At 40.2% G+C, this 14,992-nt stretch overlaps 1 protein-coding gene across 1 annotated transcript; it reads left to right on the forward strand.

The window, feature by feature from the left end:
- Nucleotides 1-3,773: 3,773 nt before the first annotated feature.
- On the forward strand, nt 3,774-12,811 carry LOC308086580 (aquaporin-4-like; the record flags this gene model as incomplete). Its single annotated transcript, XM_080430188.1, has 5 exons — nt 3,774-3,897; nt 5,005-5,267; nt 5,887-6,051; nt 10,525-10,605; nt 12,542-12,811. 5 exons carry the CDS (start codon nt 3,774-3,776, stop codon nt 12,809-12,811), a joined length of 903 nt encoding a protein of 300 aa, XP_080286314.1.
- Nucleotides 12,812-14,992: the final 2,181 nt, after the last annotated feature.

Raw genomic sequence — 14,992 nt, forward strand, 5'->3', positions numbered from 1 at the left:
TGATGTCCTCGAGGCTCTGAAGATGCTTTATCAAACCAGTGATGTGACAGAGGATAAAAATAAATCGAAGACATCCCTGAGCTGAGATGGCATCTATTCTGCAAACACATGGCAGAAGGGGACAAGCTTCCACCCACACTTGGTGCTCTCAAGCAGCATGTCCTAAGAGTCCATATCCAGGCCAGAGTGTGGAGTCAGGCACAGCTCCCAGCACCAGAGGCAATCATTGAGATGGTCATTACTGTATCACTGTAAAGCAGACTGTTCTTCACATATAGATGTTCGTGCAGAATCTGCAGATCAGTGGAGCTACCCTGTACGGAGCTATGTCAGTGTACTGCTGACTTCCAAAACATTGAAGACTGTCAAGATACATTGGCTAGTGACAGCAATGATGATAGTGAGGGTGATGTATAGACTGGTCTACAGTTTGTGTTTGTGTAAATAAATGACACAATGTTGTGTCAATGAGATAAAATATCTGTCTCATCAAATAATCATATATTACAATTCTAGATCGTTACGTAAATATGTGCTATTGATCAGCTGTACTGATTTCTAATTAGATACCTGCATGCATTTTAATTGGCACCATTGGATTTCCTGAAAAATAGATTTAGCCACTAGAATAAATATCCTACGTAATCTAGAAGTCGAGATATTGAAAAACGTATATTCAAAGGTTGCCATTTTTAAAAATCCAAGATTGCCACCATATTGGCTTCAGTGCAAATGGAATCATGGATTTTCTGATTTGTTATGCTCTGAAGTTTCCAAAAATGTATAGTTTTCCTAATCCCCAATAAATATGAATGAACCTTCATTTTTGGACATATAGAACTGGACTAGTAGGCCTTCTCTCTAATGCCTGTTGCTCTCATCAGAGAAACTAGCCTTAGATCAAGACAATCATAGATGTATTTTATGGAGTCTGACTTTTACTTTCGTATCTACGAGAATCTTAGCGAAAACCCCCCAGTTTGCCCTGGAATGTCACCAGTAAAGCCCGTATTTCTCTGAACATGTACAAATTCAAAATATAAGGTGCTTACCCGCTTGCCCCAAATGTTAACTAGGTATCCAGAGTATTTTTGTAATGTATTAGTCCTTATTGTTTAAAAAAATAAGTGTTTTAATCCCGTCTGTTTGCCGAGTTCCCAATGGGTGGTGGTGACAGAGCGCATCTGGTGAAAGCCAGAATTACACTCAATGTAAACATGAAGTAAACGAGCGGTAAAAAAAAATAATGGCATTCGGCCACAGACAGGATTAAAACATTTCTTTATTTAAAAAATATGGACTAATACTTTGCACAAATACTCCGGACACCTAGTTAACATTTGGGACAAGCGGGTAAGCTTCTTATATTTTGCATTTGTACATGTGCTGAGAAATACGGGCTTTACTGGTGACATTCCAGGTCAAATTGATAAAATACATCTAAGATTCTTGATCTAAGGCTAGAGAGAAACGATTCGTGTCAGTCACACTGTAACATCTTGCAGCCTATACTGTGTGAGTCTGTGATATTAATTTAACTCAGAGAGTTTACACATTGTTACAATGTGTACACTCTCTGAGTTACAGATGGATGAATCAACACTGATGATTTTACTGTGTAAAATAGTGTTCATATATGAAATAGCTGAAGAGTCACTGACACCCTGTTTGTTATAGTAGCATGTCTACACACAGTGACATGTAATTGAGTATAGCCTACTAGGCCTACAGTGGTGTAAAAAGTATTATTATTTTTTACTTAAGTAAAACTGTCAATACTCTAATTTAGAAATACTCTGTAGTAAAAGTGGGAAGGTATTGGTATCAAGAAGTACCAAAAGTAAAAGTAATCATTATGCAGAATGTCCCAATTCACGAGTTTTCAAATGTATAAAATGCATAAAAATCTTTTGAAAATAGCTGATCTACAAGCTCACAATGCGTCGCATTGCGACACATTGTGATCTTGTAGGCTACAGTAGATCTCTGGTACAAATGATTCTTTGACCAGTAATTCCTTGAACCAACCATTAAGCTAAATGGTATCAATCCATATCATTATGAAGAGGTTTATTGTGGTGTTTTTCTTTTTTTTCTCCCTCATGGCAAAATCCTTCCCCCTGTTGACTGAGGCTAAAACCCCCGTTTGAAAATATATGCCAAGGACCCGCTTGGCCCCCTAAGGGCCTTAAATGGATCCCTGGCTGATAAGCCAAATATGCCTTAATACATTATAATTGTCCTCTATAACTAAAATTAAAAACACCTTAAATATTGTATTTAGTTTAGAAATAGTTCATCTCTCACTCAATGGGGCAATGCCCGTCGCAAGTTGATGATGTAATTTGTCCATGTGTGGTTCTAGAATTAAGAGGTTAATGCATGTTTTGTAATAATAATCAAAATCTACAAAGTAACTAGTAACTAAAGTTTTCAAATAATTGTTGTGGAGTAAAAGTAGCCTACAATATTTGTCTCTGAGATGTAGTGGAGTTTGTAATGATATGAGCAAATCCTATTTGCCAGCTTGATTACTATTGGCTGTGTTGATTAGTACATCCGTTGACTAGTAGCACACACAGAGCATGCACAGGAATGTTATTCATTCATGTCAGAAAGCCCGCCAGTAAGCATTGTTGCTGTGCCTCTCCTGTAACCACTATCTAAAATCCAACTAGTAAAGAACCTCTACTCTTTCAATAACTTGTCTTCATTGAATGAACCCACAAATACAAAGTAAAACAGAGTTCACTGGAGTAGAAGTAGAAGTACAGAAAAAATGGAAATACTCCAGTAAAGTAAAAATCACACCCTGTGTGAAGTGGGCGGTGTCTTGCTAGCTAATCACAATACTGAATGGAGTCAACCAATCATGTACAAAAAATAAATACATTTATTGAAACACTCTTTATGATGGAAGAAACCATAACTTTAAAAAAACAAAGTTTGGTTTCTTATATAGGGCTATGCACATGTGTCATGTGACACTGGCCAATCACAGTCCTGAATAGACTGTGATTTTGGCCAATCACAGCGCAGGATTTGTTGTACAAATATCCAAACCTCACTTATAGGGGCGGTTTCACCGCCCAAAAATCACACCCAGTGTGAAGTGGGCGGTGTGGTCACAGTGGTCATCACAGTGATGGAAGTTCACTTAAAGAAAAGTAATATTGTGGACCATTGTACACCCCATTGTACACCCCTAACTTAAAAAAAAACACATAGGCTATGTGTTTTTTTTAAGTGCATAGTCCTATTTATAGGGCTATGCACATGTGTCATGTGTTTCACTAGCCAATCACAGTCCTGAATAGAGTCAGCGGTGGCCAATCACGGTGCAGGGTTAGGGGGTACAATGGTGGCCAATCACAGCGCAGGGTTGGGGGGGTACAATGGGTGGGGGGGTACAATGGTGGCCAATCACAGTGCAGCGAATGTCGATGTCCAAACCTCACATATAGGGGCGGTTGCACCGCCCAAAAATACCTCAAAAGTGTACTTAAGTACAGTACTTGAGTAAATGTAGTTACTTTTCACCACTGATCAACGCATGTCAGGTTCGACCGCATAGTACACAAAAGGTAACTGTCACTAATCCACAGGTAGGACCATGAGGACGAGCAAAAAGTCCAAGTCTAGTCCAAGTTGTTTAAAGGTGTTTTTGTTGTTGTCCCCTGTCTCCTCCTACAAGGACTTGCTGGTCCCAGCGTGCGTGCCCTGTCTCCCCCTGCTGGCCCAGAACAGTACGTGTGTGGCGGCTGCAGGCGCTCATGGCTGCCTTCAAGGGCGTGTGGACGCAGGAGTTCTGGCGCTGCGTGGCCGCAGAGTTCCTGGCCATGCTGCTGTTTGTCCTGCTCAGCCTGGGCTCCACCATCAACTGGGGCGCCGCCACAGGTGAACACCGCTGGAAGAAAAAAGCAAAAAAGGAACGCTTCACCCATTTTAAACCATTTTGACCCTATGTCAGCATTCTGATTGGTCCCTAACCGACCAGCCAGCAGGCTCTTTCTGCCTTGTTTCGCCCTGGTTCTGCCACCTTCTGGTTGTTTATCCTGAGTTTGCAAAAAAGAAGGAAAAATATCCAGTTTTTGGAGGGGAAAAAAACACTCATACCTAGTACTACACCCGAGATAATCCTTTTTACTGAGGCAGAGTTTAAAATAAGGATAGAATACATATAATAATACGGGGCAACTTAAAAACATTACATTTTTCCAATAGTAGGCTAGTGGATATAGAGAGAGGATTTGTTTGTTGTTTTGTCCAACCCAGCAACAGCAACCGATGGGCGAGAAGAGGGGCGGGACCACGGGCGGGACTTGACCAATTGACCATTGGTCCCTCCCCACTAAAGTTAATTATAAGAGCTAATAGAAACTACAGCCTTTCTCCTCCTGGAAAGTTAGCATGTTGAAATAGAAGCCACTGTTCTGGTAGGCAGGTTTCTGAACTGTCCGCAGTCCTCCTCTGAGACACAGACCGGGTAGACAGAAATGAGACCTTCTTATAAGGAGCATTAGAGAGGACCACTTAAATGAAGATAAGGTTTAAAATGTGTTTCTTTAAGTTAAAGTAGCAATGCCGCAATATAAAAAAGACTGTTATATAAAAGGCCCATATTCAAAATTAGCCTTGAGTAAAATTTCTAAAGTATTGGCATCAAACTGAATCGAGATAAAAGTGTCAAAATATGTCAAATATTTAAAAAAATTGTTGATCTACAAGCTCACAATGTGTTGCGATGTGACACATTGTAAGGTTGTAGATTGGCTATTGTATGAATAATGTAAAATAGGGCTTAGGGCCTGGACTGCTGGCATTGCGGTCCAGGCACCTAGGCTCTAGGTGCCTGGACCTGCAATATTTGCCTCTGAGATGTAGTGGAGTAGAAGTAAAATAATTGAAAATTGGAAATACTCCAGTAAAGTAAAAAGATTGTACTTAAAGCACAGTACTTTGAGTAAACGTACTTAAATGACTTTCCACCACCAGCAGGTGCAGACCAGCGCCCCCCGGCCGCGGACCTGGTGCTGATCTCGCTGTGCTTCGGCCTCAGCATCACCACCATGGTGCAGTGCTTCGGCCACATCAGCGGCGCCCACGTCAACCCGGCCGTCACGGCGGCCATGGTGGTGACCAGGAAGCTGAGCCTGGCCAAGGGTCTGTTCTACCTGCTGGCACAGTGCCTGGGTGCCGTGGCAGGGGCGGCCATCCTCTACGGAGTCACGCCCAGCTCCGTCAGAGGCGGCATGGGAGTGACCACAGTAAGAGAGGACGACCAGGGGGGGTCCTTGAACTGGTTCCGGGGTGGGGGGGACACAGTGGTGGAAAAAGTACTCATGTTTTTTTTCATCAACATGTACTTAAAGTACCAAAAGTAAAAGTACTCATTATGCAGAATGTCCCATTTCAAGTTTTCAAATGTATAAACCTCTTTTGAAAATAGCAGATCTATAAGCTCACAATGCGTCGCATCGCGACGCATTGTGAGCTTGTAGACCGGCTAAATCTAAATCTACTTAGTAACTTTCCACCGCTGGTTAGGAACAGGGCCTGGAAGTTCATCGTTTTAGGGGTAAGGCTACTTGGCCTTTGGTGTTGTGACCTCAACAAAGGCCAAGTGGCCTTTGACTTAAGAATGATTTCTGTGTGTATGTGTGTGTGTGTGTGTGTGTGTGTGTGTGTGTGTGTGTGTGTGTGTGTGTGTGTGTGTGTGTGTGTGTGTGTGTGTGTGTGTGTGTGTGTGTGTGTGTGTGTGTGTGTGTGTGTGTGTGTGTGTGTGTGTGTGTGTTCTTTCAGGTGAACAGCAGCATTTCAGTGTATTTTTGTGTATTCTTTCAGGTGAACAGTAGTATTTCAGTGTATTTTTCTGTATTCTTTCAGGTGAACAGCAGCATTTCAGCGGGTCATGCTCTGGTGGTTGAGCTCTTCATCACATTTGAACTGGTCTTCACTGTGTTTGCCACCTGTGACTCCAAACGCAGCGACCTGAAGGGCTCCGCGGCGCTGGCTATCGGCCTGTCCGTGTCCATCGGACACATGTTTGCAGTGAGTACTTATTCACACCAGTCTGGAGGTTGTTCTCTCAGCATTCTTAAAGGTGCTAGCTATAAATATATATCTGAGTTAGGAGGTTTTGTTCATAATTGATAAGAACAGCTGAATGGACCTCCAAGCTCACAATGAGGTTGGAGGTCAAAATGGGGTGGAGCCTGGAGTCAGCAAAACCAGCTAACTCCACCCCCCTTTTGGTGGACTTAGCTGGTTTAGCAGAAAGTTTGAGGATCCAATGGAGTTAGCTGGTTTTGTCAGAAGCGCTTTTTAATACTTTTCATTGGTTCCATAATTTCTTTTTTTTACCAACATACAGACGTAAAGGGTGTTCAATAGCACTGATTTATGGGGGAAAAAATGCAAAAGCGGAAAAATTGAGTTAGCTGGTTTCTGCCCGACAGCAACGATATACATATTTATATTGTTACTGTTGGGTAGAAACCTCTTATCTCCATACTTTAACTTTTTGTGTTTTTTTGGTTTATGTAGGCCCCACTTCATCATACAGCGTCACATACAAGCATCAAAAGTAGCAGACCCTTGTCGATCTGCTACTTTTGCTATTTTTGAATTTGAAACCTTGATAAGTAACAGTTTTAGAGACATGAGGTTGTTCATGGATCTGCCATGAGAATAGTCACACCCAAAAACCTAAATTGCACACTTCAGGGTATATGATGGTAAAGTAACCAAGTACATTTAGTCAAGTACTGTACTTAAGTACAATTTTGAAGTATTGTTTTTACTTCACTGGAGTATTTCCAAGTTTCTGTACTTTTACTTCTACTCCACTACATCTCAGAGGCAAATGTTATACTCTTACTCCACTATAATTATTTGATTATTAGACATACATTAACCACTTTAGCCCTATATACATTTTGGCCATTTGAAAATAGCCGATCTACAAGCGTATTGTGAGCTTGTAGATCTGCTATTTTCAAAGGATTAAATAAAAAATATAAACATTTCAAAACTTCTGACATTCTGCATAATGAGTACTTTCTACTTTTGGTACTTTAAGTACATTTTGATACCAATACTTTTGCACTTTCACTCAAGTAAATGTTTAATTGCGGACTTTTATTTGTAGAGTATTTCTACGTTTCAGTATTGATACTTTTACTTAAGTAAAACATTTGAGTACTTTTTCCACCACTGATGGTTCCACTGGCCAGCAGTAAATCACAAAAGAGGCAAGTCCCACTCAGTCAGGACATGTCAGGAGGCATACTGAGTTTGTCCATCAGTGTTGCCAGATTATGCGAGAGAAATAAGCAACAAGGTCTATGAAAACAAGCCCAAAAGAAGCGACTAGGCCGCAGAAGCAATGTGACACGTTGTGAGCTTGTAGATCTGCTATTTGCCAAAATAGTCTTGAGGACAAAATAAGTGCAAAACGTGGAATATGTTTGAAACATTTTAACAACACATATCAGTTACGGGGGTCCCTCCCTAGCACAACTTATAATTTCAGATGGGGGTCTGTGGATAAATACAAATTAATTTGGGGGTCCTTGACGTGAAAATGTTTGAGAACCACTGGTTTAAAGAAAAATCTGAAAAAGGGGAAGCACGCCCAAAAAAGCAACTAAACTTAAGTTAGTTAGGTTTGTTTATTTCGGTCCTTTTAGACAATCAAGTATAGTACAGTACATATCAGTAATGTACATTAAAATGGTCCGAAAAGTTGTGCCTACCCCTCTTGTCAAGAAACAAGCCCCAAAAAAGCGCAACCCGCAGCTACCAATATTTACAAGCAACTTTACAGACAAACAAGCCCAAAGTCGCTTTTAATAAGCTGGTGCCCATGTGTCTGTGGTTTAGCTCAATTCAATTCAATTCAATTCAAATATGCTTTATTGGCATGACAAGCATTCTTATATTGCCAAAGCATTACATACATTATGATACAAAATAATAATACATATTACATATGTAATATTACATATTACATATACATATAATAATAATGCTCTCTCTCTCTCTCTCTCTCTCTCTCTCTCTCTCTCTCTCTCTCTCTCTCTCTCTCTCTCTCTCACTCTCTCTCTCTCTCTCTCTCTCCCTCCTCCTGTAGTAACATTTAGTTATTTACTATGTCAGCAGCATCATGCATATCATGTTCTTGTATTTCTGTGTATCTGTAGGTTGTGGCCCACGAGGCCTCCATATATCTGTGAACATGTCAATGGAATAACTGTGTATCTTTAGTTCTCAGTGTCTGTTAAAGACTTACATTACACTGAGGACTTTTACAGTGTAGATTACGGTGCCAGAGGGGGGAAAAAAACGATGTGGTCAGATGTATACCAAACTGGGCATCCTTCAATTAAAAAACAGTTGAGAATTACAATTTATAACTTTTTTACAATTTAAAAATGTTGGCAGATCTACAAGCTCACAACGTGTCACATTGTGAGCTTGTAGATCTGCTATTTTCAAATGGCCGAAATGTATATAGGGCTGAAGTGGTTAATGTATGTTTTGTAATAATAATCAAAATCTACAAAGTAACTTGTAACAAAAAAATTCAAATAATTGTAGTGGAGTAAAAGTACAATATTTGCCTCTGAGGTGTAGTGGAGTAGAAATAAAAGTACTGAAAATTGTAAATACTCCTGTAAAGTAATTAAATAAATTCCTCAACATTGTACTTAAGTACAGTACTTGAGTAAATGTACTTTGTTACTTTACACCACTGAGTAGAGGACAGTAGTCTCTTTTAAGAGCATGTGCATTTAGCCCCAGTGTCCACTGGCATCCATCATCATTCTAAAGAACAATGAATCATATTTGCACCATAGTGTAGTTTCCCCACAAACTCCCTCAGATATTTTGTTTTCATTGAATATTATTTTTGTCAAAATGAGTTGTGTGATAGATCATTCATTGGTAACCCTTTTTGTAAAATAAATAAATACAATTAAAAAGAAAATAGGATTTTGTCAAAGTTAAACCTTATATTGTGACAGAAATCATTAGAAATGATTCATTTCCAAAGAGTGCTTGTTCAGTAACTTAAGTACAGTACTTGAGTAAATGTACTTAGTTACTTTCCACCACTGCATGCGTGCATGTGCGCGCGCGCGCGTGTGTGTGTGTGTGTGTGTGTGTGTGTGTGTGTGTGTGTGTGTGTGTGTGTGTGTGTGTGTGTGTGTGTGTGTGTGTGTGTGTGTGTGTGTGTGTGTGTGTGTGTGTGTGCGTGCGTGCGTGCGTGCGTGCGTGCGTGCGTGCGTGCGTGCGTGCGTGCGTGCGTGCGTGCGCATGTGTGTGTGTGTGTGATTTCAATTTCAATTCATAAGATTATTGCGCCCATTGAACCACTCCCTGATGTTGAACATTCTAAAAGATCGCAAGAATAGTCATTTCGCAACAAGGGTGCCGCAAGCAGGAGTCTATGGCTATTTGGGGGTCCTTGGCGTGGGACATTTTTGAACCCCTGATCTAGCCCTCCTTGTTGCTTATTTGAGTTGACCCCCTATGGAGGGTGCCAGGGAGGTAAGAACATGTTGGGGCTCGTGTGTCCGGGGCTTTCACCACCACATACGTAACTGTGCATCTGTCTACACTGTACATGCCAGTGCTGTGTGTGTGGCAGGGTGTGGAGTGGGTTGGAGCAACACATCAGGTGAAGCCGTGGATTGATTGATTGATTGAATATTTTATTAGGCAGAAATGTAAAAAAAACAGCACAAGCACCGTTAATAACATTTTGTCTAAAAGGTCCGTCCAAAAAAGTCCTTGCGGTCTTGTTTCCATTGAGGTCCTTGGTATTCAATTCATAAACACATAGTAGCACCAAACAGTTCAATATCATCTAAAAAATACAGAAAAAAATAACACTACATGTACAGAGTCGGAAAAAACAATGGGGGCAGAGTGAAAGCAAAGGGGGGGGGGGGGGTTGTGTCGTCTGTCTAATGGGAAAATGGAATGGAAGTGTTTTAACTCAGAGGAATGCAGTCCTGGGTGCTCGGGTGGGGCGGGGGTTAAGTTCCTGCCCGTCACCACGGAGTGTAGGGGTTTGAATCCACCGCGGTTCTTCCGGACATTTCCAGTTAATATTCCCATATAGGTTAGTTTGATGGCTTGGCAGCACGTTTGAACGAGAAATACATATGACACCCCCACATGTGTTACAAATGAGCTGCAGAGCCAATCAAACGAAGTTATGGGAAAATTAACCGGAACAGGACCGGAACTGTGCATAACGACAGTTATGCACAGGGCCTATTGGCCGGATGCTTGGAGAGGGGAAGCTGGGCGGGGAGTGATCGTTATATAGTTGACCGGAGTCCCCCTGGGCTCTATACTTGGTCAGCTCCTTTTTATTCTGGCTGGTTTAAGACCAGGTGTGTTGCAGCATTCTGGACCATTTGGAGGGGCAAATAAGCAAGCTTTCCACGTCTGATCATCATTAACAGTAACAGTAATGATAATTGCAGCCTGTGGTGTGTTTCTCCTCAGATCCCCTACACTGGAGCCAGTATGAACCCGGCCCGTTCCCTGGGCCCTGCCATGGTCACCTGGAGCTGGGACAACCACTGGGTAAGAACTCTGACCCAGTGTTGATTTTGACAGCACATTTTTATATAGTTTTAGTCATAGTCTTTTGAATAAAAGTCTATTTAGTTTTAGTCACATTTTAGTCATCTGAAATGTTTTAGTTTTTGTCTAGTTTTAGTCGACTAAATCTACAGTTGATTTAGTCGACTACAATGTATTCTGGCGGTGCCTTGATGGCGTCATAATGGCTGATTTTCCGCTTGGTTGCATGACCGAGCTACAAGCTCACAACGTGTGAGCTTGAGGAATTTTGAGGATTTTTTACTTTACTGGAGTATTTCCAATTTTCAGTACTTTTACTTCTACTCCACTACATCTCAGAGGCAAATATTGTACTTTTACTCCACTACAATTATTTGAAAACTTTAGTTACTAGTTACGTTACAGATATACATTATTATATTATAAAACATACATTAACCACTTCAGCCCTATTTTATACCTAGGCTATTTGAAAATAGCCGATCTACAAGCTCACAGATCTGTAGATCTGTAGAGAGCTTGTAGATCTGCTATTTTCAAACATTTTAGTACTTTTACTTTTGGTACTTTAAGTATATTTTGATGCCAATACTTTTGTACTTTTACTCAAGTACATTTTGAATTCCAAACGTTTACTTGTAAGGGCACGGTCACACCACACTTTTATTTTACCTATGGGGCGGGATCTGCCAATGCTTTGTCAATGCAAACGCGTGGATTCATGGTCTTGCGCATCTTTCCGCGTGTCACCTTGCGTTTATGCGCTCTATACGCCTACTGGTACATGCCATACAATACTGGCTGCAAAAAACTGTCGGCCGCACACAACCTGAGTTTAACAGCGGGCAACCATAGTTTGGTGTGACCGTGCCCTAACAGAGTATTTTTACATTGCAATATTGATACTTTTACTTAAGTAAAACATTTGAGTACTTTCTCCACCACTGTATGACGATAAGGTTGAAAATGGCTGAAGTGCTCCCGTTTTATTTTATTCTCATGTTTTGTTTTTTTTACAAATCAACTCCTGCATTGGGTCATGTGTAAATGTATGCAGACAGACGTATGGAGACTGGAGTAACTGATCGGCCAGACTTCTGGGGGGTCGACAGTAGGCTACAGGATGTGACCTCTGTCTAGACATGGATCGCATGTCTGCTTCCATTCTAATTATAAACATTTAGCAATAATTTACCATAACTATGTGACAGCGTCCTCATACAGCACTCCTTCTGAGAACATAAATTATATGTATGTATGTGTGTACTAGCAATATCTCACACCAAACCAGCTATTGTGTGTCATCTAGTTATTGTTATTGTGGCATACAGAGGTGGAAAAAGTACTCAAATGTTTTACTTAAGTAAAAGTATCAATACTGCAATGTAGAGATAGTCTGTTACAAGTAAGTCCGGAATTCAAAATTTATTTGAGCAAAAGTACAAAAGTATTGGCATCAAAATGTACTTAAAGTACCAAAAGTAAAAGTACTCATTATGCAGAATGTCCTATTTCAAGTTTTCAAAATGTATAAATCTTTTGAAAATAACATCTACAAGCTCACAAAGTGTCGCATCGCGACGCATTGTGAGGTTGTAGATCGGCTATTATCAAATGGCCGAAATATATAAGGTTGTAGTGGTTAATGTATGTTTTGTAATAATACTCAAAATCTACAAAGTAGTGGAGTAAAAGTAAAAGTATTGGAAATTGGAAATACTCAAGTAAAGTACAAATACCTAAAAATGTGATTTATGCCTTTTTAATTTATTTTTTAATAAATGTTTTGGCCTATAATGACATGGCCAAATGATGAAAGCCAGGGTGAAAGTGATGATATCCAGGTCAACATCAAGATGTGATGAATTTACTTTACTATATTTTAAAGAGAAAATTGTCACACGTGTGTGTGTGCGTGTGTGTTTGTGCATTTTAGGTTTACTGGGTGGGTCCGGTGCTGGGGGGAGTCCTGGCCGCTGCTCTGTACGAGTACCTGTTCTGTCCGGACCCCGAGCTCAAGAAGGCCTTCGCCGAGGCCTTCGGCAAGAAGCCCTTCCCCGCCGGCTACCGGGTGGTCCAGGAGGGCGTGGTCAGCGCCGACCTGGTCAAAGAGCCACTCTTCACCGTCATGGACGTGGAGCGGGCAGAGAGGAAGGAGCGGGAGAGAGAGCGAGAAAGGCCGGGCGAGGTGTTGTCGTCGGTATGACTTCTGAGGTGCACTGAGGAGAAAGAACGTAGCAACCTGGACCCCTCTACCCTGGACCCCTCTACACTGAATCCTGACACTCAGTACCCTGCTCTGAAAGAGACTGACCTCCTGTAGGATCACATTAACATCCAGAGAGTTCAGTTAAAACTTCATTTATACTCCATCACACAAAGGTTTCGCTTGCCAGAACAGAACAGATGTTTTTGGCAAGCCACATCTTCATACTATGGAGTACAAATTCAGCTTTATCTCGAACAAGGGTCAGAAGAGTGAGAAAGCAGGACTATTCCCCTTGAAACCCCGTGAATTGTTTCACTTTTGACGTCCTAAATTCGATGCATTTTCAAACAATGAGTGAAGACAACCTACGTCATTGAGCCCCAGGGGAATTGGAATTGAATGTAGGCTATTCGGATATAAGATGTTTTATTTCAGTGTTCACAGGCAATGCAAAGACAATACCTCGAAAACACATGTAAATGTGATTGTATTGGTAAAAATGGATGTGAAGTTGAAGCAGCTTTAACACCAAGTGTAGAGGGTGAATAGAGTAGTTATGAGCGGTCTGTATGTTGTTATATTGTGCTATTTCTTCCGCCTTAGTGCACGGGAGAACAGAAGTATTGTAAAGTATGTTTACTGATAGTTCCTTTCTCTGTTATTACAGAGTCATTACACAGTCTTAGAATAAAGGGAAGTGATGTTTACTTAGTAATATACTTATATTGCTTCTATTATTACAAGGAAATACTGAGATTGCTTTACGGCAGTGAACCAGTTTTCAAACTTAATGGACCCCCATAATTCTGAGAGTTACAGACCTGTAAGCCAGGGTCCATTTGGTTCCATTTGTACACTTTAAGTTACAGATTTGTGAGTGTCTATTTGGTTCCTAACTATCAATCATTTAGCTCTTTTTCATTTTTCATGCCATGCCTAAATTGATATGCATTTGGCTGCGGACCACCATCTGAAATTGTTTTGTGTCAGAGACCCCCAGAAGAGAAGATGTGTGTTAGAAAATGCAAAATTCTACAACATTCTTCAATCACTTTAAAGATCTTTCGAAAAATGTTAAAAAATAGCAGATCTACAAGCTTGCAGCACGGCACGAAGTGACGCGCTGTGAGCTTGTAGATCTGCTATTTTTGAATAGCCAACGTATACAAATATGGATAAAGGGGTGAAAACGTATATTAACACCTTTAGCTGGGGACCCCCTCAAGGACCCCTGCGGGTCCCCAGACCCCACATTCAATGTTATGTTCTAACCATATCCTACAGTAACCAGGCTGCTATAGCAACAGAGCAACCATTTTGATGAGGTGTTAATGTGAACTCATTATACTGAAACCTTGTTTTGTTTCCGCATAAAGGAACGTTCTTTATATATATATTGCATGCACTGTAATTATACATTGATTCCACGTCATCAGGGTTATGGCTGAATGTTGCAGGATTACTGTTGGCATGTGGCATAAAATATGGCATAAGATAGAAGTTATAATACATTATGCACATTACAGCTGCATACAAATGTGATTACAGGTAATAACAAAATATATATATTTAAACTAGGTTACTTTTAGATCATAGAAACTCCTATTTAAATGCAGATTGTGAAATTATACATCTTCTTCTCCTCCTTTATTTATCTCGTTGTCATTAGATAGGAACTCGTGGGAACGATAATATTAAGAACATGTAATATGACATCTAATAATCTAATATGACAAAAAAAAGAATATATTTGTCCAAAAATATTTCCCCAACATTCTTTTTTCCTGCTACCTAAAAGTTTGTTTCTTTTTCTTTTTCCACCCACTTAAAAACTAATTCACCAACCTATTTTTTTTCCTTGTACCCTTAAAAAAAAATAAACCAACACACTATTTAAATTGTGATAAAAGTATTGAAATGATTATTGATAATTCAGGAGTGTGGATGCAATGCACTCTTGAGTAATTTACAATGATCAAGGAATATTAAAGGTAGGGTAAGTGATATTTTTTGGTTAAAACAAAAAGTATTTTGTTAAAAGGTTAAAATACTATATTCTGATAGTAATCATTGCTATAGAGTGTTTTTTCAGTAACAGATGTCTCCCTGTCTCTCCAGCTCTTTAATAAACAGAAAATACATTTTTCGGTAGGTGTCAAAATCTCAGCCAATCAGGAG

The sequence above is a fragment of the Gymnoscopelus braueri genome, assembly GCF_963280865.1.
Source record: "Gymnoscopelus braueri genome assembly, chromosome: 6".
Taxonomy (NCBI): domain Eukaryota; kingdom Metazoa; phylum Chordata; class Actinopteri; order Myctophiformes; family Myctophidae; genus Gymnoscopelus; species Gymnoscopelus braueri.